Source organism: Neophocaena asiaeorientalis, unplaced genomic scaffold, assembly GCF_003031525.2.
Source record: "Neophocaena asiaeorientalis asiaeorientalis breed wild unplaced genomic scaffold, Neophocaena_asiaeorientalis_V1.1 scaffold78, whole genome shotgun sequence".
Lineage (NCBI taxonomy): Eukaryota > Metazoa > Chordata > Mammalia > Artiodactyla > Phocoenidae > Neophocaena > Neophocaena asiaeorientalis.
Genome location: NW_020175018.1, coordinates 12,232,971 through 12,257,884, shown reverse-complemented (window position 1 = coordinate 12,257,884; position 24,914 = coordinate 12,232,971). Strand labels below are relative to the sequence as shown.

The window sequence follows — 24,914 nt, the reverse complement described above, 5'->3', positions numbered from 1 at the left end:
GTAATCCTGACTGCTGGATCATCATGAGAATTCCATGAAACAAGGCACACGTTTTTGCACAGGGCCTGATACATAACCAGCACTCCATGGAGGCTGCTATCTTTATGTCGCACATGACTAGCTGCCTTCTAAGCCTCCTCCTTGCTGTTAGCAGAGCTAGCCCCAAAGCCTTGGCGGCTCCCCTTCTCACCCAAGTCCAGCAGCATCCTCTTCTGTGTCTCACCCACTGCTGCACCCCAGGCTAGGCCTGACCTCTCCAGCAGGGGCGCGTGTCCTTGTCTCCCTCTGGCCCAACTCTCTCCAGCCCCTTCCAGTCTCTGAGCTGCCCAGCACTGCACTGGGGCCCCTGCGCACCCCAGGCCCTCCTCCTCACTGCTCTCTCCCAAATGCAGCCTTCTCCTCTAAACGGTCTCACGACTGTGCTGAAGCCCCGCTGGCCACCCTCAGCCAGGGCCTCTGCCTTGTGTCTGGCAAGTCCCTGCAATGGAACCCCGGCCCATCTCCCACCCAGTATTACCTGGCATTGTACTAGGTGCCATCAAGCACACAGAAATGAAAGGGCAGGGTCTCACCCCTTAAGAAAAAGTCAGAAAAGCATACAGGCACGTAAAGCATGGTATAATGGGGCCAAGGCCAGAACCAAGAGTTGTGGAGCTTTGTGGGGGTGGGAGACGGCGAGGCTCCGAGGTCAAGGGTGCTGATTCTGGGATCAGAGAGACCTGGGGGTCAAATCCCAAATACTTCCTCTGCTGCTGTAGGTCACAGCCCTCGTTTTTAATTATCTGCATGACGTGCGCTGCTGCCCGGTGTTCCCCTGCTTGTTTGTTCGTTTGCTGGCACTCTCCTCCCCACCGGATCTCAGCTCCATGAAGCAGAGGCCTTGCCGACCCGCTCACGTGACATCCTCAGCACCTGGATCAGGGCCTGTCGAGTGGCAGGAGCAGAGTACGTACTTCTCGAACGCACAACCAGGTCAATGAAATCCCAACTCTGCCACTTGAGAGGAGTGGGTACCTAGGTCAGTGGTTGAACCTCTCGGAACCTCAGCGTCTTCATGTGTAAAATGGGAGATACTAGAACATCCACTCCTGTAGGGGCTGAGGATTCCGCGAGGTCATGCAGGGCCTGGTACCTGGTAAACGCTCTATAATGTCAGCTGGTGGCACTATTTAGCTATGGAACCAGCACCAGTGGGGTATATCACGGGAGGGAACAGCCCTTGAGCCCCCTCGGCCCTGGAGGGAACCTTCCCATCCCCAGCACTTTGACTTAAGAGTCACTTCCTCCTCAGGTGTCCCCGTACTTGTCAGTTAGATGACACTTATCTCAGCTAGAGGCTTCGAGCCCTAGAGGGTGTGGCTGTCTGCTCTGCCAGGCTGTGCACTTCCTGAGGGGAGTGGCCAAGGGCTGCCAGCTTTGCAGCCTGGACCTGCTCTCCCCATCACGCTCTGTGACGAGGCTGTGGATGCCACAGGCTGGGTTTAAGGGCATGGCCCTGGGAGCAGGCAGCCTGGGTTCAAGTCCTACCCCGCTACTTACTAGCTGTGTGCTTTGGGGTTAATGTGGCTCCTCCTTTCGGAGCCTCAGTTTCCTTTTCTGCAGAAACGGGGAAGTGAACAGCACATTCCTGTCAAGGCTACGGGGCCAAAATTCAGGGACAGAGACCACAGCATGGACTCAACCACTCCTTCCTCAGGTCCCCCATTGCATTTCGTCAGACTTTATTAACACTTAGCAAGGTGAGGCCAGGTTCGTGTGTGCATGTTCCATATACATACAGATGTTGATACAGGTGTCGGCTCCCAGGACAGGGGGGCGGGGGGTGGGCACTGGCAGGAGTCATTCCTGCAGCAGTTTCTTGACCAGGCGAGGACCTGAGAATTAGGGAGCTTTTAAAAGATAGGTATTCTGGGTTCTCGCTCCTAGACATCTAGATATAGTAGGTCTAGGGTAGGACATAGGCACTGGCTTTTTATTTTTTCCTTGATTAAAAATAGTTCATTTGGGCTTCCCTGGTGGCGCAGTGGTTGCAAGTCCGACTGCCGATGCAGGGGATCAAAAAAAAAAAAAAAAAAAGTTCATTTTACTGGCATTTAAAAATAATAAAAGTCATATGTGGTGGTTGGGAAACTTCAAAACACACACTTGTAACAAGTGAAAGAGGTCACCACTGTGAGGTCAGAGTCCAGCCTTCCCAAGTGATTCCGGGGTGAGCTCTCAATGAAGCCCAGCTGGGGTCTGGGCAGACAGGTTGGGCCCAGCAAATAAGCCAGAGACCCAAATCCTGTTACCAGGTCTGCAGTTCCCTCCAGAGGAGTCCTCTGTTTTGGGAAGGAGGCCAGTGCTGGCTGTTGGAGCTGGGGCAGTAGGTCACAGTCGGCCTGTTGGAAGAATGAACTTGACATTGACTTTCAGAAGGCTGCTCTGGTGCTTCTTAAACAGCTCCTCTCTCAAGCTAGGATTGTCTTAGACCCTAAGGTGGGTTTGAAGCCTACAGTGGGAATCAAGGGGTCTTGGATGAGAAGAGAGGAGGAACAGGGACAGGAAACCAGGCCGGCCCGGATGGCCGCACACGGAGCAGGCAGGCAGTGAGGGCAACTTGAGGCACTAAATCTCCAGGACTCAAGGAGGGTCGGCCTCTCTCCTGCTCCACTGCACTCGGGGCTTGTCCTGCAGGAACGTCTTGGTGGGAAGTAACCCTGTTCCCGCAGGCCACTTCTGACCAGCTATTAGAAAGCAGGCTCATTACTCTCCTCATTTCTCTAGGGCTTTTCTTCCCAACTGGACAGTAAATTCCTCACAAAGACAAGCCACTGTCTCAGCACCTCTGCCTGCTCAGCAAACACAGCAGCTGCTGATTTACTAGGACAGGGGTCCCCAACCCCCTGTCCGCGGCCTGTTAGGAAGCGGGCAGCACGGTAGGAGGTGAGCAGAGGGCGAGTGTGTGAAGCTTCATCTGCCGCTGCCCATCGCTCGCACTGCCGCCTGAACCGTCCCTCCCCCCAGCCCCCATCCGTGGAAAAACTGTCTTCCAGGACACTGGTCCCTGGTGCCAAAAAGGTTGGGACCACTGTACTGGGAGGGACTATGCACACTGACCCACTCAGATCCAGGGGACATGCTTAACAACAAAAATATGTTTTTAAACGTTTTCTCTTAGAGAAAAGTTTTGTATCTTTGCTTTAAAAAGCATATCGAAGAAAGGACAGAAAAATTTAGGACTGTTTCTCACAGCTTTCAGAGAAACAAACACAGAAGTCATCAAAGAAAACTTTAACACATTTTTTCCTGGGCCTTCATGAATCTTAAGAGACTAGTTGCCAGGGAAGGATTGATTAAATAAAGACCTGCTAGACCCGCCTTTTTCTGTCTCTTTTGTCTGGTTGTACAGAATTTTGAAAAGCAAGAAGGAGCAAGAACTTTCAAAGGCCAGATTGGACCCTTCCTCCTCAGAAGTCAGCAGCTGGAAGAGATTATAGGTTCCCGGCTGCTGGGATGGACGGGAGTCCTGGCTTTAAGTTAGGGAGAGTTTCAGGATAGATTACTTCTCCTCGGTCTATATTAGGATCACCTGGGGGAGACTCAAGACCAATTGATTCCCATAGCATACACCTGGGAATTCTCGTTTAACTGATCTGGGTGTATCAGAGCACTGATGTGTTTAAAGCTTTCTAGGTAATTATAGCCAGAGTTGAGAAGCAGCGTGTACCAGTGGTTCCCAAACTTTCCCACATCACCTGGGGCTCATCTGAAAATTCTAAAGCCCACGCCACACCCAAGGCCGATGAAATCTCTGTGGGTGGGACACGGGCATCGGTAGCATTTGAAGCTCCCCGATGACTCCAACTGCAGACTAGTTTGTGTGCCACCAGTATATATACGTGAAAGGACAGACTAAGCTGTAATTGACAACAGCTGAAGATAAGGAGCCCTAACTATATCTAGATGCTTCTTTTTCTGACTTTTCTATTTTTTAAGATCTTCCTTTCATTAGGTGTTAAGTCTTCTTCGTACAGTAATTAGCAATTTTAGTGCATATTTAGGTAGGGCTTGTCCAAATATAAATTGTATTTTTTAATTTCTGATAGAGCATAATTAAATCCCTGTCTCTATGACACATCTGAACAGGACTGGGGGAAGCCTGTGGGTTTGGAAACTCTCATCAGGAACAACGTTCTCCCTGGAGACAACGTCCTTGTTCTGCTGTGTCCTCGAACCTAAGCCAGAGCGCTGGCCCTGCACCATGCAGTCCTCAAGTGGCTCCAGTGTTATCAGGCCTTGAGCTGCTTCACAGAGATACGTGGGCTGAAGAGCTCTGTGACCTGCTTGTCTGTGTGGAGCAGCTCAGTGACCGGCACTCCCGGGTGCTGATACTCGGAACCCATGAGGTCCTCTTTCGTGCTTCAGTGCAGTTTCGGGTGGGCCCTAGACTTTGTCCAAATCCAGGACATGGTTATTCTCTGTGCAGCTCAGGCCAGGAGGTAAGGACCCCCAGTGCTGATCTGCTTTTTCTCTCTCTCCTAATGGTGTTTCATCCCTTCTTCTTTTCCTAGCAGCCTCTAAGGGGATGGAGACGTGGGCTGTACCCTCCCCCGCCACCCAGGCCCCACGCTGTGGGTCTGCAGGTCCTCTGAGAGCAACCTTACTCTCCAGAGGCCCTTCCAGTACGAATTACCAAACAAATGTTCTCATTTACTCAGTTATTTACATTTAGCTTTTTGACTCTTCATTCCTCTTTTATTGGGAAGGATGGAATGGCAGGGGGAGGCCTGGAAAAGCTGCACAGGGCAATGGGCAGTTACATTATACTGAACCATTTGGACCTACAAAGATGGCAGCTTCAGGTGGTGCAGCCTAAACAGTACATCGCATGATACGATAAATAATACACAATTTTAAAGAAATCCTCATACGGCATGACAAAGTTAGAGACACAGCTCCTAGCCTTCTAGGTTCCCACTTGCCCCCATATCTGTCAACTGACCCTGTTGGCCTCCACATGGTGCAGCCTGAAGGCCTCCCCCGTGCTCTCGTTCACCACGTCGAATTGGTGCCGGTAAGCCACGCAGATGAGGTTGTCACTCTCTTCCGATGGCCCATCTACCAAGGTCATCACCGAGGGAGAGTCGGACAGACAGATCTCCTGTGTGGTGGACAATGATGGAGGAGAAAGGGGTGAGGACAGAGCAGCAACCTTCGTATCAACCCCCCACTGCCCGGCCCCGTGCAGAAGAGTCCCCCCGCCAGGCCCCTGCAGGGGAGGCAGAGGTGGGAAAGGACGGGAGGGATGGTGCCAGACTTCTCCTACAGCCTGTCCTCGAGGCTCAGCCCTCTGTCCACTGCAGAGGGGAGAGGCCAGGAAACAATTTTACAAAAGCAATTCAACAGTGTGGCCTGTGTCAGCCTTCAGACTGTCTGGTCCCGTCCTGTCATTTAATAATAATAATAATAACAGCTAATGTTAACAGCTCCAGGCACTGCTCTCACTGAATCCTCATAACAACCTAATGAAGTAGGTAAGGCTGCTATTCTGTGTTACAGGTGAGGAGACTGAGGCTCAAAGGTCACATGACTTGCCTACGGTCACATAGTTTATATGTGGCAGAGCCAAGATTTGAACTCAAGAAACCTGACTTCAGAGCTTGTACTCCATATAAATGCACATGCTCGGCACAAATACTCATTAAGACGGCTAAGCACTGTATGAGAAGACTAACACCTGTTTAAGCAAGACTGTAACTTGCTTTAACTGTTTTGCTATTCTGTCCCCTGGAATTGCATATCAGCAGAAACTGAAACGCATAATTCAGGCAGCTTTAACTCTAGGCAGAAATAACTTCTCAGCTCACTTATGGGCCTACTCCGCCTTAGTGGCCAATGGTTGACATATTTGACACCTTAATGTACCATGGTTTTTATTATTTTTTTTTAATATGTTTTACTTATTTGGCTGCTCTGGGTCTTAGTTGTGGCACGCGGGATCTTCATTGCGGCATGCGGGATCTTTAGTTGTGGCATGTGGCATCTAGTTCCCTGACTGGGAATCGAACCCAGGCCCCCTCCATTGGGAGCATGGAGTCTTAACCACTGGACCACCAGGGAAGTCCCTGTACCATAGCTTTTAAAAAAGCTAGAATGGTAAGATCGGGAAGGGCCTTGATGCTCCAGGAGGCTTCTCTCACAGGCTCCACGCTCAGTCCAATAGCAAATCCTACTGACTCAGGCAAAGGGGCAGCTTTGTCCACCACACCTTTCCACCTGCCAAGGACCAAAGCTGACCTCGTCTCCTGCCAGGGCCCTGCATCAGCCTCTTAGCTGGACTCCTTATTCCACTCTTGGCCCCCTACTCTCTCCTCTGTCCAGTAGCCAGCATGGCCTTTTTAAAACCTGCCACTTCTCTGCTTCAGACCTTCACATGGCTCCCCCTTTTGCTCGGTGTCAAAGCCAAAGTCCTTGCAATGGCTTTCAGGGCCCAAGAGAAGCTGGTCCCCATACACTGACCCCTGTCTGTCCCCTCGGCTGTAGCCGCCCAGCCTCTTGGCTGTGCCTTGAGCCGGGCCACTGGGCCCTCGCTGGCCACTCCCCTTCTGCCCGGAGACCCTTTCCCCAGAGACCCTCATCACTCGGTCCCGTCTTTCATCTGGATCTCCCCTCAAAGGTAATCTTTTCTGAGAGGGCTTCTGAGATACCCTTTCTAAAAGAGATCACCTACCTCCCCAATTCATGATCCTCTGTTTCCTTACCCTACTTTACTGTTATCCTCAGGACTCATAGACTTATTGGCCTATTTCTGTTGTCCTGCAACTAGAAAGCAATCTTCACAAGAAAAGATACTTTTTTCTTGTTGTTCATTACTGTATCCCCAGGGTCTAGAACAGCATCCTTTTTTTCCTCCTTCCAGTTTTATTGAGATATAATTGACATACAGCATTGCATAAACTTAAGGTGTACAATAATGATTTGACTTTACATACACCATAAAATGATCACCACAGTATTTAGTGAATATTCATCACCTCATATAAATACGAAATAAAAGAAAAAGAAAACAGAATATTTCCTTGTGATGAGAACTCTTAACTTCCATATATAACATACAGCAGTGTTATTATATTTCTCACGTTGTACATTACCCCCCTTGTACTTATTTGTCTTACAATGGGAAGTTTTTACCTTCTGACCACCTTCCTCCACTTCCCCCTCCCCCCACCCCCTGCCTCTGGCAACCATGAATCTGGTCTCTTTTTCCATGAGTTTGTTTTTGAAGTATAATTGACTTTAAAACTGTGTTAGTTTCTGGTGCCCAACATAATGACTCTAAATTTCTATACATTTCAAAATGATCTCCACTAGGGCAGCATCTTTGGGTGCTCACTGGTACGAATGAGCTGGATGGAGTCGGAAAAGCCCTGTTCACCTTAGTCTTCTGGGGAAGCCAGGGCAACAGGCGAGGGCTTCCCCAGTCAGTTCCTGAACGCCAGTGGATGGCAGACTCTGGGTGGAAGGAGGGAATCCGCCTCGTGACACCTTGGCCAGGAGCCAAGCGATCTGAGGAGAAAACCTACCCTGATGTACTGGAATTCTTCAACAGGTGACTCGGGCAGGGGAGATAACAGTGACATGCCGGTCACCCCGCTTGGCTTGCTATGTTTCCTCGTGACCAGAAGCAGTTTATTCCGAATGGCAACCACAATCCTCAGCTCTCTGCTATGGTGAGTGTTCATGGCATACAAGTGGCAGCCTGGGAAGAGAAATCAATGATGCTGAACACACTACAAGAGGTGGGAAGCCCCCAAGCTTTGACAATTTGGTAATACCTAAGAACCCCGGAAATTAAGCATAACCCAGTGAAATGACTAAGAAACGTTCCCGCCACTAGGCAAAGTGGGGACTTGAAATAAAAATTAGGTTGAATTATAGGACAATTAAGGAAGTCATGTTCCCTCTCTATTAGAGTTTGTGGACTTAGCTTCACACCCATTACATGATATGAACTAAAGTGAAGGGTGATCAGAGTTCCGGGAATCAAAGTCTAAAAGTCTCTTTTCACAGGTTTGCTCATAGAGCTTAACTCATTCCCAAACTTGTCAAACCAGACCTAGAATTTCCTCGAGTCCTCAACCTGCTTTTCTATCGCTCAAGCTGTCTTAGGGAAGCAGTGACGCTACCTTTGTGATGTTTCCAAGTGAAAACAAATAAAATCAAACTCCCACTCATTTTTCTTTTCAGTAAAATCTGGGCAGTCTGAGAAAAAGATTAATTGGACGGAAACCACCAAAATATGAAGAACCGAGTCACCTTTGGTTTTCTCCAGCTTGTTTTCTCTGCAGTCATATTTGCCCTTCACAGCCTGCTTGCCCTCAATGCCCCTCTGCACAGCGCTCAGCCTGAAGACAAAGAGGCGGGCGTCTTTCCCTGGTGGCATAAAGCAGACAGAGGAGACAGATGGAAAAGTAAGACGACCTGGAAGAACTGAAAGGGTGGATTGTATAGGAAAACCACTGCTCGAGGAATCAGAATTTGAGGTGCTCCAGAATCCAGGAGCAACCCGGCATCGCCTTTATGTAATGATGCAATCAAGGACGCCCCCCCCGCCACTCTCCCTCACCATCCCCTCCTCAGAGGACATATAGGCCACCAAGGCCCCTGAGCCCTGGGCACCAGGAGAAGAGACAGCTGGCACCACTGATGCAGCCAGAGCCCCACGACCCCTGTGTCGGCTGCAGGCTACACTCTTCCCTTCCTCCCAGAAAACGTCACCTGGAGAGGAGTACCACCTTTGTCTGCTCTGAAAATCAGAAGGTCCAGAGCCTCCAGCACATGCATCTGCTTCACGGGCAGAGTTTTGTCAAACACTGGCACTGACGGAAGGTCATCTGGAAGAGGAAACCTGGTTACCCGATGCTGCAACCCAGCTCACACTTTCTAGAACCTACAAAACGTGCCTGCGGGTAGTTTTGGACCCCGGTTCTCCCTAGGTGAGGAAGGAGGACAGTTTCTAGAGCTTTCATAAGGGCTACCCAGAAAGTTCAAGCACTAGTCTCCTCTTAGCTCAGGGAGAAGGCCTGGCATTTCTTTCCCAAAGGCATTCACAACTCCATACAGGGCCCCTAAGCTGTATTCTTCTCCTCAGTGTTCATCAAAGAAAAAGCAGCATCTCCCGATTCCAGTTTTTGCTGGGATTATTCCAAAGAACTGAATACCAAGTTTTTAAAAATGCTAATAAGCTTAGCCATTTCTCTTGAGCATTTTCTGACTTTTTGTCATGTTTGAAATCACATCACATCTTAGGTTATTTTGCATATTTCTCAAGAAAGCAAAATTAGAATTTCCTTTCGTATATAAAATAAAAACAAACTTCCTATTGCAACATGCCCTATGTCCGTGTCAATAGTAATTTACCTATAAATTTTCAGTATTTCTCCATATAGGAATATGAAATCTCCTTTTTAGACAAAAATAAAAGAAGAGAGAAATATCAATTACATTTCCCAAATAACAGGAAAAAACAAATTTTAGTGGAAACATTTGGGAAGACGTCAGGTAAACAGGTGATTAAAGACACTGCAAATTATACATAGGATTTGTTTTTATGCTTACTTACTGGGATCTTAAATTGCCAGCAATTACTTTGCTCCTGGGGGTCCCTTGGACAAAGAGGGCTAAAAGAATTAAGGCTGTTCCATAAGCAAAGGGTCTGTTCTGCGCTTGACACAGACTCAGGGCAAGGCAAAGATGTCCCAGGATGGTGTAGACATATTAGGCAGAACTGTCTAGCTTACTCTTTACCTGCACTTCGAAGACACTTAGGTCTTCAAGTGTTCGGCTGTGGGTGTGGGTGTTTCCTTCATTGTAATTTAGGTGTGAGAGGCCCTGAGGATCTTGGCTCTTCCAGAAACCTGTCTGGGAGTTCGTCCCTCCCTGGATGGTGCCCAGGAGGGAGCAGAGCTTGTATCATCCCACTCCTGCAGGCCTGTGAGAGCACTGTCTTTGTCAGAGCACAGAGCCTGCTAGGCTCTTACTAGAGGGCTTGGCTCCAGTTGCCCTTCATGATCGGGGCTACTGTAAGTTCTGTGACAGCCCATCAAACACTTTCCTGCTCCTCTAGCCCAGGCCTTCCCAAGGGGATTGATTCTCAGGCTCTTTGTGCTTCTGCGGGGGCAGACTCAATTTTTCAAACCACGAGATGATCATTCCAGTACCCATCTCTATGTTTGACTAAGCGACTATGCTTGTTTCATTTTGTGAAAGACAGTTCACATACACTGAGGGCTTCCTACATGCCAGGTCTTAATGCTAAGTGTCTTATGTGTCATTTAATGTAGATTTCCCAATGACCCTACTAGGTAGGAACTTCTAATAATCCCATTTAACAAATGAGGAACCTGAGGGTCAGAGGTGATAGAAAATTGTATAAGCTCACGTCTTGAGCTTGCGGAACCCAAGTCTGTGCAAGGACAAAGTCTGGGCTCTCAGCCAGTGCTGTAGCCTAAAAACAGCACTGCATCCCTGTGGATTGATGGGGTGAGCACGGGAAAACTGTGCCGTAAGGAATTAATGTGACAGAAGCACTTCATTTTACAGTTAAAACAGAGGGATACCGTGTGGCTGCCTGACTATGTACAGAGTAAATTAGCATTTATTCTCCAGTCTTTCTCAGGTGGCTAGACAGGTTTATATACAGCACAGGAAGGAAGGGAAGGAAAGGATATGAGAAAGTGACATGGATTCAATGACTATTTCATAACATGGTTTCCTTCTTGTAATCTCTTTACGAAGAAACAATCTTTTAGAGCTGGCTTTTCTATTACTGCAAAACCAAAACAAATGGTGATAGCATATTTAATCAGTATTTAGTCTCCCTTCAGAGTAGGTTTTGCTACACTTAGAATGCAAAGAATCTTGATGTTTAATAGTGCCCTTGAAAAGAGCAGACTCTCAAGGGGGTAAGTCTAATGAAATTAAGCAGAGGCTGATGGGATAGAGTAGAACTTGGCTTGAAACGAAATGGAGAGATTCACTCACAGAGATAATTGATAATACAATTAAGTGTAGACAAGAAAAAGGTAAACAAAGAAATAACAAGAGAATTATGGCTTAAAAGCACAACAAGGAATACAAAGAAAGCCTTAAGGGTTATTCTCTTTTTAGCAAAGGCAAACAGGGACGCATTACTGCATAACTAGGACATGACAGTAATAATCTGAGTAATACATCTAAGCTGGTGGTGGGTGTATATGGCTACCACCTGTGTTAAGACAATGTCCCTCAAGTTTGAAAGAAAAGAATTTCCTGGCGGTCACAACAATCCTTTTATATCTGACACTTCCATTACATTTTGGATACGTAAAGGTGAAAATTGCAGAAAGGGACTTGGTAATCTTGGTTTGGATTTTACATTTACATAGAAGCAACTCAAACAGAATTTTTTTTTCTGTTTTTAGTCAAGCCTTACAAATAGTCACTATGAAACATACTTTCTCTTTCCTAAAAAGGCAAACAGGTAGAATTTGACATTCTTTTCATCACAAAAATTTTCATAATTATTTGCCCAGGAGTATAGTCTTGGAAATCTGCTTCAAGGTAAAGACAGTAACATTGGTAGAGTTTAATTTAATTTTAATAAAATGTAGTTGGTTTAGTGGAGAGAGCACTGGACAAGGAATCACCTCTGGGTTCTGGTTCCAGATGTGTCACTAACCAGCTGTATGGTCTTGGGCAAGTCACATCATTTCTTTAGGCCTCCGTTTCTTCATCTGTAAAACTAAGAGACTAGACTAAACCCCTAAAGTTTGATTTTTTTTAATAAATTCTTTTATCTGGTTGCACTTTGAGCAAAATCTATAGATTTTGTTACCTTTTGGCAAGTTCATAGGGAGAGAGTAATGATGATAGCGACTGTTTGGTAAGTTACTGCTGTGTGCCAGATGCTGCTTTAAGCACTTACAGGTAAGTAAGTAACTTCGTGTAACGTCCGCATCTCCTCCCTTGCGGTTAGGATCATCATCCTTATTTTGTTTAGTTCATCATTTCCCATTATTATAAACTATTCTTTAGCTACTTAAAAAATTACCCCCACTTTAGAGAAACCTGAAGCTCAGAGAGGTTTTCTTCAAGATCACAAAGATTTTCTAATTGTTTTATAAAAGTTTCTAAAATGAAAAATTTAATTTAAATTCTGAATTTATGAATTTTAAAGTTATCTGGCTTTTAGTAAATCAGTTATATACACAATTATATATGTGTATATATGTGAATTTTAAAAATTATGTTATGGATACAACATTTAAAGATATAGCAAAAATAACAGATAAGGTCAGAAATAAGTCCATTATAAAGTCTTGTCCACCTCTCATCGTCCTACAGGAGGCACCTAGCACGGGGCCGGAACAAGTGCTGAGTCAGGGACTGAGGAGGGAGTAAAGGTTGAGGCCAAGGATGGGAAGATGCTGCAGTTTTAGGCCGTTATGTTACTCTCACAGGAGGTGGCCTTCAGGATGCTCATAAAGCATCACTATGGTAACCAGAGACCGGGCAGCCTGCTCCTGGGCACGGAGGATGTGCCCTTGGAAGATGCTGTCTCTACACCTACAGCTCCCTCTGAAGCCCCAGGACATGACTTGCTACTAGTGTTTAGCTCCTTTATCATTCATTAGGAGTCTGGAAGAATCCAAGGGGCCTCCTGCTGGAAAGGACCACACAGTCCTTGAGGCTAAATTAAATCCCCACTCGAAGTTGAATGCCCTCTCCGGCATCCTTGCCAAGGTCATGTCTGATTGGTGACTGATCTGTGGTGACAGGGAGCTGACCGCCTCCCTGGGGGCAGGCTGACCCACCCGGCTGTGTAAAGTTTGGTTTTATATTGAGATGAGATCTGTCTTCCTGTCAAAATCTTTGTTTCTCTATCCACCAAATACAGGTTATCTAAGATTCTTATTGTTTGTTTTGGATACTGAATACTTTTTGAATTAGAAATCTTAAAAGAAAAAAAAGAAAGCGCTTCAAGAGAGTGTCCCCTGCATCGGCAGGCGGACTCTCAATTACTGCGCCACCAGGGAAGCCCTGCGCTTGTCAATTTAAAGTAAAATTTTGGAATCATGATAAGTATTTGCTGCAAAGGAGATTTTCCTTGCAGGTTATTTGATATCCACAGACTAATCGGAAGTGATGAAACTGTCATGCATGCCCGTGCCCACCCCCCACCCCCCACGGCCCTGGCTTGCCTGTTGAAAACAAGGGAGTAATTTTTAAGGAAACAAAGCTCTGCTAAGGACACTGCTGAGGACCCATTTATCTAAAGGGAGCTGATCGGTGGTCACCCATCTTAGAAGCACTACAAGTTATACAAAGAGAGACATTTGAAGGAGCAGCTACTCACTAACCATCCACTAGCAAGACGCCAGCATCAGTGGAAACCAGCAAGGCCTGGCCCCAGGGATCTGCACACACGGCTTCGTGAGGGAAATTACTGCAGAAACACTGGGGCTCCCAAGGCTGCGAGGCAACCAAGCATCAGAAGGTAAGTGCACCAGAAAGAACACACCGGCCCATCAGGTGGAAATGCACAGCACACCACCACCCAAAACAGCAACACAGATGCCCTCAAACCCTGGGAGCTAGAAGGGCTCTGACTCAGTTACCTTCCTTAGGAAGAAAAGTCTCTTTCCAGAAACGCACGCAATAGGAAAAGGCTGGAGTCACATGTTTCTGGCACCGTGACCAGCGTCTATATCGTAATGACACCCCACAGGGCCAATCGGAACATTGGTAACGTTTTCTAAGCAAACGTTTCTCTTTATTATAAGAGGAAGTCCCACCCAACTCTCTAAACAAAGTCAGATTCCTGTGTTGCTGATTCGGCAAAATTATTAAACCGTACACAATGCAAGAAGTTGATATCGTCTTAACATGAAAATGCTTACTGACCCATTTAAGGCTACAAATCTTCAAGAAAAAAATAACACCTGTTTGTAGGAATATGGCGAGGGCTGTTGATGAAACCCACTCGTGTTCCCCCATGTGACACATTCACGTCATGGAACTCGCATGCTTAGTTTCATTCCATGTCGGGCAGGAAGAGTCAGCTCCCCCTCACTGCTGCCTCGGAGCTGCGGCCGATGCCTGGAGTCTGCAGGCGCTGTTCGTGGCTTCTGAGCCACACCAGAATCAGGGACATTCTCAACCGAACCATTAATTTCCCTCCAAAGCATGTGGCTTGCCCTCAAGGGACAAGGAAGTCTGTGGAGATTCTCAGGGACAAATTGAAGTCCCACGTCTTCACTTTTACCTGGGGCTGTACAAGAGCCCGTGTGCATGCGTAGGTGTGTTTGCATGGGCCGGGTGAGCACTCCCTTGCACACTCAAAGTAGAAGCGATGGCTCAGAGGTTACCTGCAAGGGTGTCATTTGGGATGAGGGTAAACACTGTGTGCATTATTGCTGTCTTAGAGATGTACGCTTTCCCTTTATAAAACCCAACAGCCGCAAAATGAGTATTCTAATTGCTAAGATGAGGCTCAGGCTGTTGTGAAAAGATCACACAAAGAATGTGAAGATATTTTATAAACTGAAAGAGGGCTGCACAAGTGCAGGTCATCACTTGCAATGGCAGTTCCCTAAGATTTCTGGAAATTCTGAGTTTGTGACTTAGAGCAGGAGGATATTCAAAAGCAAAGCCAATGTAAATGCCAACTGGGCGACAGACAGACGCTAGAGCATTAGACACCAAGGTGGAAAGCCAACTCCAAATAACAGAATGTTCTCTGCGTGCAGGACACAAGATCAGAACACTTACGCAGAACTGGGGTTTTTAACCCAGAAGATCTAGGGGCCCTGAAGGATCCAGGGGGGCTTAGGGAGGTCCGTGAAGCCCTGAAACTGTGTTCAATGTGCTGTATAGGTGCCATTCGTAATTTTAATGGGCTGGAGTGTGTGTGTTGGGGGCATGGGGGTCCACTGGCTTCACGGGCCCTCAAAGTGGCTGGGGACTGCAAGAGTCTGAGGCCACCACGTAGGAGGTGTCAGCGATGAGAACTCAGCCCCAGACCCACAGACGCTCTGGTCTGAGGCCTGATGGCATTTATCATTGCGCTGGACTCCCCACTGCCACGTGACGGGCTTGGTGCTGATTCTGAGGGCAATGATGTGGTCTTCGGGCCTTCCTGCCCAAGCCCAGAACTCTTTACCGGCTCCCTGCTAAGGACATTAACACAGCTCACAAAATGATGGATGCCTAGGAGGCTGGCAATGCCCATGCTCTGCAAGTAGAGCACTCTCGGGAACAGCATGTGGGACTCTGGCCTCTGCGGAGCCAACTGCACAACAGTCCATGAGGGCCTGTCGAGCAGTGCTTCTTCAAGGATGGCCCGTGGCCCACTGGTAGGTCATGCACTGATCCAAAACATGGAAGCTCTTACTTTGTCGTTTACCGGTGAACAAGTTACTTTCATTTTTATGTACACCTAAGAACTTCTTATTAAGAAGGTTACTAAGTCTTACTGGAAGTTGTTATCTATAAAGGGCTTGACAACACTGCAAATTCTACTATTCATAGGAACAAGCAGATAGTGGGAATTTTTGCAATCTTTGGAACCTTTGGAAACGATGCTTTGCCATCGGTCTTGTCTGAAATTGGCTGTGGTTTTTCCTCATCAGTTGTATTTCGAGCTCATCATTTTCTTGAAACCAGACTTTAAAGTTTGTAGGTTCTGCAGTTCAGATACAGATCATCCATACCTTTATTGCGAAAGTAGAGGTATTCGTAATTCTTTTGCTTTTATGATGGCCATTTCTCCAGTGATGCAATGTCTGTGGATTTGTTCCATTTAACTACCTGTTACCTATTCTGAACATAGACATATTTCAGTATGTAGGGTATGGGCTTTACAGTACAAAATCATGCAAACAGTAAGTTTGTACTGCGACTTGTTTTCTCTTGTATGCTTGATGACCACCTAGTTCTTTTTCCACAGAAAGTGGAAATGAGAAGTAGATACTCAGGCCACAGAATTATTGGTTTGGCTGAATGAACTGTAGATGAAGCAGTGGTTGCTCAGCTGTGGTCCTCTGACCAACACCATCAGCATCAACTTGTTAGAAATGCACATTCTCAGGGCCCACTCAGACCGACGGAATCAGAAACTCTGGGGGTGATTCTAACACACACTAAGGCTTGAGAAATACCGCCCTAGAGCCTTGCCATTTAGTGTGTCCATGGTCAGCAGCACAGGCACCACTTGAGATCCTGTTAGAACTGTAGCATCTTGGCCCTGCCACGCAGAGCTGTTGATGAGAACGTGCACTTGGTCAGGAAGTCCAGGTGGTCTGTAGGCACACAGGGCTTGAGGAGCACTGCTGAGTCCAGTCTAGCAGCTCTGCTCCTTTAAGCAAAGGCACAGGCACGATACGGAAACAGGGAGGCTCTCACTAGATGCTGCCCAGCTTCAACTGGGGCTTCCCCTGTGGGCTCTGCTGTAGACAAGCTGTTCCTCTCCTGCCCCACAAACCTCCTTCTAAGAATCTCAATAACTTCACTGAGGACAAAGGACATTCACAGTTGAACTTGAAAGCATCATCGACTCACCTCTTTTTTACAGATCCCCGCTGCCACCAGGCTTGATGGAGCATCCCCTCTCACGATGGATTTCAGTTTTAGCGCCTGACAGAACAGAGATCTCTTTCAGTTTATCGGGCAGGAAAACAACAGCAGGATCAACAAGTATGATTGGAAAAAATTCTTTTAATGAAACAGGCGTAATTTCAGGCTGAAGTTTCAGGTTCCCATGCTGCCCTATCATTGAAGATAAGGAACACAGTCAGCTGGACCTGGTGAAGTCCTCATGACTCCAAATGTTTTCTGTCATTTCAACTAATCAGTATATCAGTACAGTGATTTCCAAACCATCATTGGAAATGATGGTATTGGAAAAAAATCCCCAGGTCCCTCCTCAAACTTGATGAATCAGAATCTCTGAAAGTAGAGTCAGGGTATCTTTTGTTTTGTTTTTTTTAATATTTCTTTATTTGGCTGTGCCGGGTCTTAGTTGTGGCATGTGGGATCTAGTTCCCTGACCAGGGATCGAACCCGAGCCCCCTGCATTGGGAGCGTGGAGTCTTAACCACTGGACCACCAGGGAAGTCCCGAGTCGGGGTATCTTTAAACATGGACCAAAGTTGGAGGGCCCCAGTAACAGTGCACCTGCTTTGGGAAAAGGTTATCTTTGCCGTTAAGCTTTCCTGATCGCCTTACTATTGGCTTCGACTTTTGGGTCAGAACCTTGTCTGCAGCTGGCAGCTCTCCTCCTCCCTCTTGTGACATGGGACCAAGGCAGAAAGCTGTGTCACCTCCAGAACTGAGAAATACTAATGTCACGTAGGAGCAAGGCAAAGGGGGAATGGCTTCCTCCAAAATCTAGAATAAGGTGATGCCTGGGAGCCGCCTCACTGTGACGACTACTTCCAAGCGGTAGGGGGAATCCAGGTCTCCTGCGAGGACACCCCCTATGTGCTGACTCCTGCCAGGGAGGAGTTCAAGGTGCTTTCCCTAAATTGGCTCCCCACACTTCAGAAAATTCCCGGGAGGCAGGCAAATGATACGTGCTCCCTTATCAAGAGGGAGCCCAGCCTGGGCCCTGTGGCCTCTTGCTCCCAGCCAGTGTCACCCCGCTTCAGCAGAGGGCTTTCCTCTCACTCACACCTGCAGAGAGCTACGCCTACATGGTTATCAAAAATCTCCTTTGTCTAGGGACTTCCCTGGTGGTTAAGAATCTGCCTGCCAATGCAGAGGACACGGATTCGAGCCCTGGTCTGGGAAGATCCCACAGGCCACGGAGCAACTAAGCCTGTGCGCCACAACTACTGAGCCTGCGCTCTAGAGCCTGAGAGCCACAACTACTGAGCCTGTGCGTCTAGAGCCCATGCTCCGCAACAAAGAGTAGCCCCCGCTCGCCACAACTAGAGAAAGCCTGTGTGCAGCAACGAAGACCCAACACAGCCAAAAAAAAAAAAAAAATCTTTGTATAAACAACAAGGCCCTACTGTATAGCACAAGGAACTACATTCAATATCCTGTGATAATCCATAATGAAAAAGAATATGAAAAAGAATATATATGTATAACTGAATCACGTTGCTGTACAGCAGAAATGAACACATTGTAAATCAGTTATACTTCAATAAAATTAAAAAAAATTCTCACTCGTGGTTCCACAATAATCCTAAGAGAAGTGACAGAGCTCTTCCAGGAGTATGCAAACATAACATTCTTTGCAGGCGGGCCATCTGGTTTGGATGTCAGAATAAAACAGGTGTCAGAATAAAACCCACCTGCCCTATTCTAACGAACTCTGCCTGGCGGGCCTCCTCTTTCTTCCGTGCTGACTTGGGCGACTCTGGTAAGACATCACTGAAAGATCGTCTATTAAGCATGTTCTGAAAAAGAAAGACAAGTAATGAATTCCAACGACGGTTGTCAAATCTCATCCTTTGGCTTCTCTTAGTGCACAAAACCATTTGTCCAAAAGGTCCTACTTCTGCCTTCTCTATTCATTTTCTCAATAAGCATCTATGAGATGAGGCACCACTTAAGTGCCCGCCAGGTCTGTGCTAGACGCGAGGGATTAAGGAGCAACAGGGGGAGAGCCCACCCCGTGGAGGCTGAGAGCACGGGCTCTGGAATCAAGCAAACCAGCATCCCCCTCCTACTAACCGCCTAACAGCGTGGTCGGCCACCACGCTGCACAGCTCCAAGGATGCCATTCTCAGAGAGGGGCACCCCTGGAACACGACATACAAAATTCTATGTGAACGGTACTCCCTGGAGTTGTGCAGCTCTGTGGCCTTCTGGGTAACTTCGGGCAAGGGAGTTAATTTCTGAGTCTCAGTGTCTTTGTGTGGCTAATACCAGTCTCTGAGGTGTGTTACGAGGACTAAGTGAGGAAATGCATGGAAGGTGCTTGGGCACATACTCAGTAAATGTTAGTTTTCTTCCAAACTGCCGAGAACTGGGTGCACGCATGCAATTAGCAAGTATTGGCTGAGCATCCACTGCTCTGCCGGATCTGGGGGATGCGATGCACATGGTCTGTGTCCTGGTGGAGCAGAGTCTACGGGGGAGACAGAGTAAGTAGCTGATTACATGACTGGCACATGGGATAATGTCTATGAAGGGGAGGTCCCTAAAGCATGTGGAGGCACTTAACAGGGGCACGTGACTTCAGCTGGGGGCTGGGGAAGGCTGCTAAGGCAGTGATGTTTCCGGTGAGACCTGAAGGACATCACATATTCCTCTTGGTACCCTCTCTTCACTGTTTCCTGACTTTAAGGAAAAAAGGGAATGGACAGATTGCCAATTATGGCTGGCTCTTTAGGGCCCTGGGGTTGGTCTGGACCAATCCCTGTGAGTAGTTAGGGTATATCGACCAGCCAGAAGTCAAGGGCACCTGTAAGATGGTGGTGGTCACTGTGCTGAAGGGAAAGGACTGCACGAGCACCAGCTCGTTTTGATGTTCGTCATCTCTCTGGGCAGCCACCTGAGACCGGACACTGCATTTATGTTCACACATCAGTAGCAACTCCTTTTGCTGGAGTTTGTAGTTGTACCGATTCTAGGGAAGTCCCCCTCCTTGTTCTGTGCTTCCTTGTTAAGTTTGGGAAATGCTTCTAAACAACGATGATTTCATTTTACATTAACACTCGTTAACCACTGTGACATGTGGCGATCTCGCACTGAATCTAGAGGCCTCCAAAAAGCATGGGTGCCCCTCGAGGCGCTGGGTTCCTCAGGGAGGTACTGGGTCCCATCAGTGTGGATACACCTTCAGCCTAGGACGTATCTGGCACAAAGTGGATTTTCAGTAAATGTACATGCTTATTTCAGTGCCTGAATATGGGGCTCACCAGTAAATCTCCAGAAAACCTTATAGAGGCCCCAGTCTCTCCCCCAAATCCTCACTTTGCCTGTCTATCAGCTCCATGGCACGGGAAATGCTGAGCAGTACCCCCAAAGACAGATACCCCAAAAGTACTCTCAAATGCTCCAGGGATTGCTGACTGACATTCATGCCCTCAGCCTGCATCTCGACTTCCACAGGCCTTGGCTTTACGAAAATCACGCCCCTGTATATGGACATTCAACATCCCTTCTTCCCGTGACAACCATGAGAGAACATGAGGCCCTGGAGGCCACAGTCCAGTGTTGACAGCAGGATCAGGCGACTCTATGCTTTTCTAACCAGGACTCATCGCTAGCACTTGTGTTCTCAACTCAGACCCCGTGAGAAGGAAAGAACGCCACGGACCCAGGGTTACCTTATGCAAATCTGGCATCAAATCCTGGTATAAAGATCGAATCAACATATCCAGAGTTCGTCGACGTTTCTGGGCGAACGTTGGGGTTTCCAGAGTGGCTTTTTCACCATTAATTACTAAAATAAATCAAGTTATAAAGGGAGTTACAAATATTAACAGGCTATTGAAGAATGCCCTTCTCAAGGAAACTCCTCACAGTAAATGCCACCCACTTTCCTAATACTGGTATAACTCTTCTTTCATGGAAGAATGCTTAAAAACTCTATAATTTTCTCTGTACAAACCCATAGTCCATAGGTATGTCTATCTTACCCTTCTTGTTGGATTACAAGCTTCCTGAGCAGAGGGTACATCTAATTACTTGAAGACCTAGCACACACCCAACGTGCCCTCATCCACAATTCGTCTATCCCACCCACCCATCCAACACATGGGCCAAAACACCAGGATGCCGTTCAATGGGATTAAATATATATTTGCTGCATTTTGTTAGAAAAAATAACAATTGCCTAAGCAGAGTACTGGGATTCTTAGCTCAATGAAAGTTTCTTCTGGAAGAAAAAGCCGGTGGTTTAGTGGACAACAGACACCGAGAGTCAATAAAGTGGAAGAGCACAGAACAGGAAGTGTGCAGTACAGTTAGGAGCTTGAGGTCAAGATAGTTATGGGTTTGAATCCCAGCTACGCTGTTATCTGTGCATTTTAAAGCAAATTATTTAGATTCTTGGGGTCTCAATTTTCTAGCTTGTAAAATGGATATAACCATATTTCCTTATAGGGTTGTTGTAAGAATGTAAGTCATATAATACGTATAAAAGAACACAGAGCTAGGCATATCAAACTGAATAAATATTAGCTATTTGGTGGGTAGGATGGTAGGTACAGATGAGAACCCAGGAGAGACCTTCGCAACCCTGTCAGAAAACTAAATATGCTTCTCGTGAAGAATTAACAGAACACAGAATGCAATCAATGCTTAAACAATGATGTCTTCTTTACAGCATCCTGGGAGAACTGGAAGAAATGTATTCTGATGTAGAACAAGTTGCAAAAACATTTCAAAATAGAAACTTACATTTCACTAGCAAAAAGTCCCTGAATTCCTGGTGGTCTGTAAACACTGGTGGGGAGGGCAAGGGTGGGCCAAAGAGTGGTACGCTTTCCTCTGAAAATATTTTCAGCCTGTGTAGAGAACATTGCAGAATTACTTGGTTTTTCTTCAAAGATCACCGATATTTGGATCTTAAATTTGTTCAGTTGCCTATGTGATTTGTTAGGAATGCTCCTTCCATAGGAGGAGGGCCTTCTCTGGGCTGCCAGAGCCTTGGCCACCATGCAGCAATCCTATGTGCTTTAGGGCAAAGACCAAGTCTTACTGGATCCTTCGTGGTCCAACCCACCAAGCCGCAGGCAAGGTCAGGCACCCCAGGAACAATAGCAAAGACCACCACTGAGCCCGCACTGCACACCAGGCAGCATACTTGGTATTTTAAGACATAGCATCAGCTGATTCTCACCAACCTGTCCGGGTAGAATCATTACCTTCACTCCACAGACGAGGCTTGAGGCTCCAAGAAGATAAACACTTTTTTTTTCAAAGCCTCAAAGTTAATAAGTGATAAGAGCTGGGATTCTAACCCAGATCTATTTGGCTCAAAGTTCATGCTCTTTTCACAACATCACGATACCTTTTAACAGATTAATTTTTGAGAACGGGATTAATTTTTGAGAAGGATAAACGGGCAAGAATGTAGCCTAGGAAGGAGGGTACTCTGGTCAAGATCAAACATATCACACTTGTGCCCTCTGTGGAGCACAGTAACATGCCTGACCCTGACCCTTGGGTCTACTGCATGGAGCAACACTATATGCAACAAGCTTTTCCTGAAGATACGGTGGCTTTCAAATCAATCAAAAAATACGTACGTCAAGAGTCTCAGGACTTCCCTGGTGGCGCAGTGGTTAAGACTCCGAGCTCCCAATGCAGGGGGCCTGGGTTCGATCCCTGATCAGGGAAGTAGGTCTCACATGCATGCTGCAACTGAGAGTTCACATGCCACAACTAAGGAGCCGGCGAGCCACAACTAAGGAGCCCGCTTGCTGCAACTGAGACCCGGCGTGACCAAAAAAAAAAAAGGTCTTAAAATGAATGCCAAATTAACATGTAAACATGAGAATTAGAACAAGCAATCGAGATAAAGTTGTTACCAACCTGTAATTGTCCTTTTGCTGATCATACCTCACTAAGGCAAAAATATCTGTGGTGATGGTTAAGGAAATTAAGCAACGACCCCAATTCACACAGTCAACGGCTTGTGCTTTGCAAACCCTGTGTGCAGAATCATCCTGGACCTGCACTCCTGGCGTCAGGGCTCCTGTCACCCATAGGCTGAGATGGAACCTTGACTTCTGTTAAAGACACAGCCTGGGAAGACACAGGTTCAACCTCTGCGTGCTCATCCTTTCGGGAAAGGGCTACTTCTCCAAATCCTTCAGAAAAGCAATATAAATAAGGCTATTAAGCAACTAAAACAAAGCAAAAAGATCAGTTCCCTTGCCTGAAAGTATAAACAAGGTCCCAAAATGAAATGAGTCATATATTTCATCTCACACATTTTGAAAAGAAAAGAAATTTAAATGTTTCCACTGTACACCTTCCTTCTCTCTCCTTCTGGCTTTGGTAGACAAAACAAACCAAAACAAACCAGTGTAGCTGGCGGCAGCCTCTCAGTAGAATCTGCTTTGCTTGTATCGGGCGAGTTGAGTCTGAAATAGTACCACCTCCACCAGCTTTTCTTTCCTTCTTCCATTCCTCCTCCTCCCCCACCATCTCCCAGCCCCGGCTTTCCTTAGCTAGGGCTAAAAACCATCCTCAGTCCCTCAAAGCGTTTCCACTCCTAGACTTAGTGGAAAGAATTTGCATTAATTATCGGCTTGTCCCTTTCCAGAAACAAATATGCCAAGCCTCAAATCTAAAACTCATAACAAAAGGAAATTCTAAAAATAATGATGATCTCTCTGTCACTCTGATCACTTCCCTCCCCCTCCCGGAGAAGTTTTCTTTCTGTTCTACAAGAAGAACCGCTGCAGGAAGAGGGAAATATTAGTCCTACATCAGTGAACAGAGCAAGATATCACTTATTATTAATGTGTACGTGCATATCTGTTTTCTTCCCTGCCCTCATGGCAGTTTTGTGAGGCTACAGTGAACAAGTCAAAGGATGCAGAGCAATCTACTTGCAGATGCAATGAGTCACCACGGTTCTATCTCCCAACACTTTCACTGGAGTTTCCAAGGAACATGAACAACTAGACCAGAATTTATTCTGAAAAACGCCTATTAGTTGCCTTTTACTTATTATGTACAACCTGTAGGCACTACTGCTGGGTCTCACTGTCACGGCCAGCGGCCCAGGACAACGGGGCCAAGGCTGGGGATGTGTTGGGCTGACCATGCTCATGTGCCAGGCCTGTGTGACTGAGCTGAGCTTGGACATTACCGAGAACTTCAGCAGGGCTTTGGCAGCAATATGAGCTAAAGAGGGATGAGAGGAAGCAGAGGGAAAGCAAATAAAACTAGGATTAATTCTATCATATCTCAGATGTCAAGAGATGGTAATGTAGCAGCCATTCCTAGGGCTTAGAGTCAACAAAGACACATTATTTTGGCTTTTTATCTTAACTTGCGAGTTTTTATACCTAAAGCAAATTTCTCAGAGGATTCACTAACTATAATTCTTCTAATTCCTTTATTATCAATGGGTGGTAGGAAGTTTCCCTCATTTCATAGACTGCCTGAGGAAAGGGAAGATAGTTCCAAAGTCAAGAATTCTCTGAGAATGCATCTATCCATTACTGCAATGGATGGAGAGAGAAGAGGGAAAAATACAACACAGTGGGTCTAAGAATCTAGAAACGCAAAACAACCACAACATGCCAGTCAACCGTAACATTTGGTTTGAGGGTCATTTTAAGTCCAGTGAGGCTGACCAACAGCTTGCTAGTGGGAGGGTTCACACAGGCTCAGGATACGTGTAAAGTGGGAGCGGATCATGGAAGGCTTGAAGGCAGGAGAAGGCTCCTCCCCTTCCTGGAACACGATGGTGACGATGTCATTTCCAATGTGGCGCTTCCTTTCTACCTGGACGCAAACATACAACACGTCCCTTGAGAAGTTTGCTCACACACGGTACATTCACAGAGTTAAGACACTAACTCGGCACGACAAACCCCAACGCTCACAGAGCCCGGAGCTTCAGTATCTTTGTCTCCTTGCCTCCCAAATTTCACCAGCCCATCTCCTGGCTTCCCTAGCCATCTCCTCCCCTCCTCTCCCAATTCAGGCCTGCATTTCCTCTTGACTACCCTCCCTCAGGAGCCTCCTTAACAGCCTCCTTGCCTCCGTTCTCTCCCACTTTACTGCTCTGATTGGGTTCACCTTCACTCCTGCTTCATCTCCTTAGTCTGACATTCAAGGCCCCCAGACCAGAGGCATTGCATCAGAATTCCCTAGGGATGGGGCTCAAACATGTATATTTAAAAATATAAATAAATGCCTTCGCTAGTTCTGAAGCATATACTTGGCGAGAACAATGGCCCTACCTAATC

At 46.8% G+C, this 24,914-nt stretch overlaps 1 protein-coding gene across 2 annotated transcripts in view; it reads right to left on the bottom strand.

Annotated features, from left to right (window-relative positions):
* GARNL3 (GTPase activating Rap/RanGAP domain like 3) overlaps window positions 1-24,914 on the bottom strand; it is a 104,288-nt gene that overhangs the window by 14,907 nt on the left and 64,467 nt on the right. For both annotated transcript variants that reach the window (XM_024762528.1, XM_024762529.1), the window contains 11 exons: window positions 24,339-24,447; window positions 22,519-22,564; window positions 21,382-21,488; window positions 20,307-20,422; window positions 18,324-18,428; window positions 16,582-16,656; window positions 13,383-13,494; window positions 8,778-8,876; window positions 8,299-8,415; window positions 7,566-7,741; window positions 4,985-5,143 (listed from right to left, as the gene is read on the bottom strand). In XM_024762528.1, coding sequence (XP_024618296.1) covers window positions 4,985-5,143; window positions 7,566-7,741; window positions 8,299-8,415; window positions 8,778-8,876; window positions 13,383-13,494; window positions 16,582-16,656; window positions 18,324-18,428; window positions 20,307-20,422; window positions 21,382-21,488; window positions 22,519-22,564; window positions 24,339-24,447 — 1,221 coding nt within the window. The remainder of the gene's footprint in view (window positions 1-4,984; window positions 5,144-7,565; window positions 7,742-8,298; window positions 8,416-8,777; window positions 8,877-13,382; window positions 13,495-16,581; window positions 16,657-18,323; window positions 18,429-20,306; window positions 20,423-21,381; window positions 21,489-22,518; window positions 22,565-24,338; window positions 24,448-24,914) is intronic.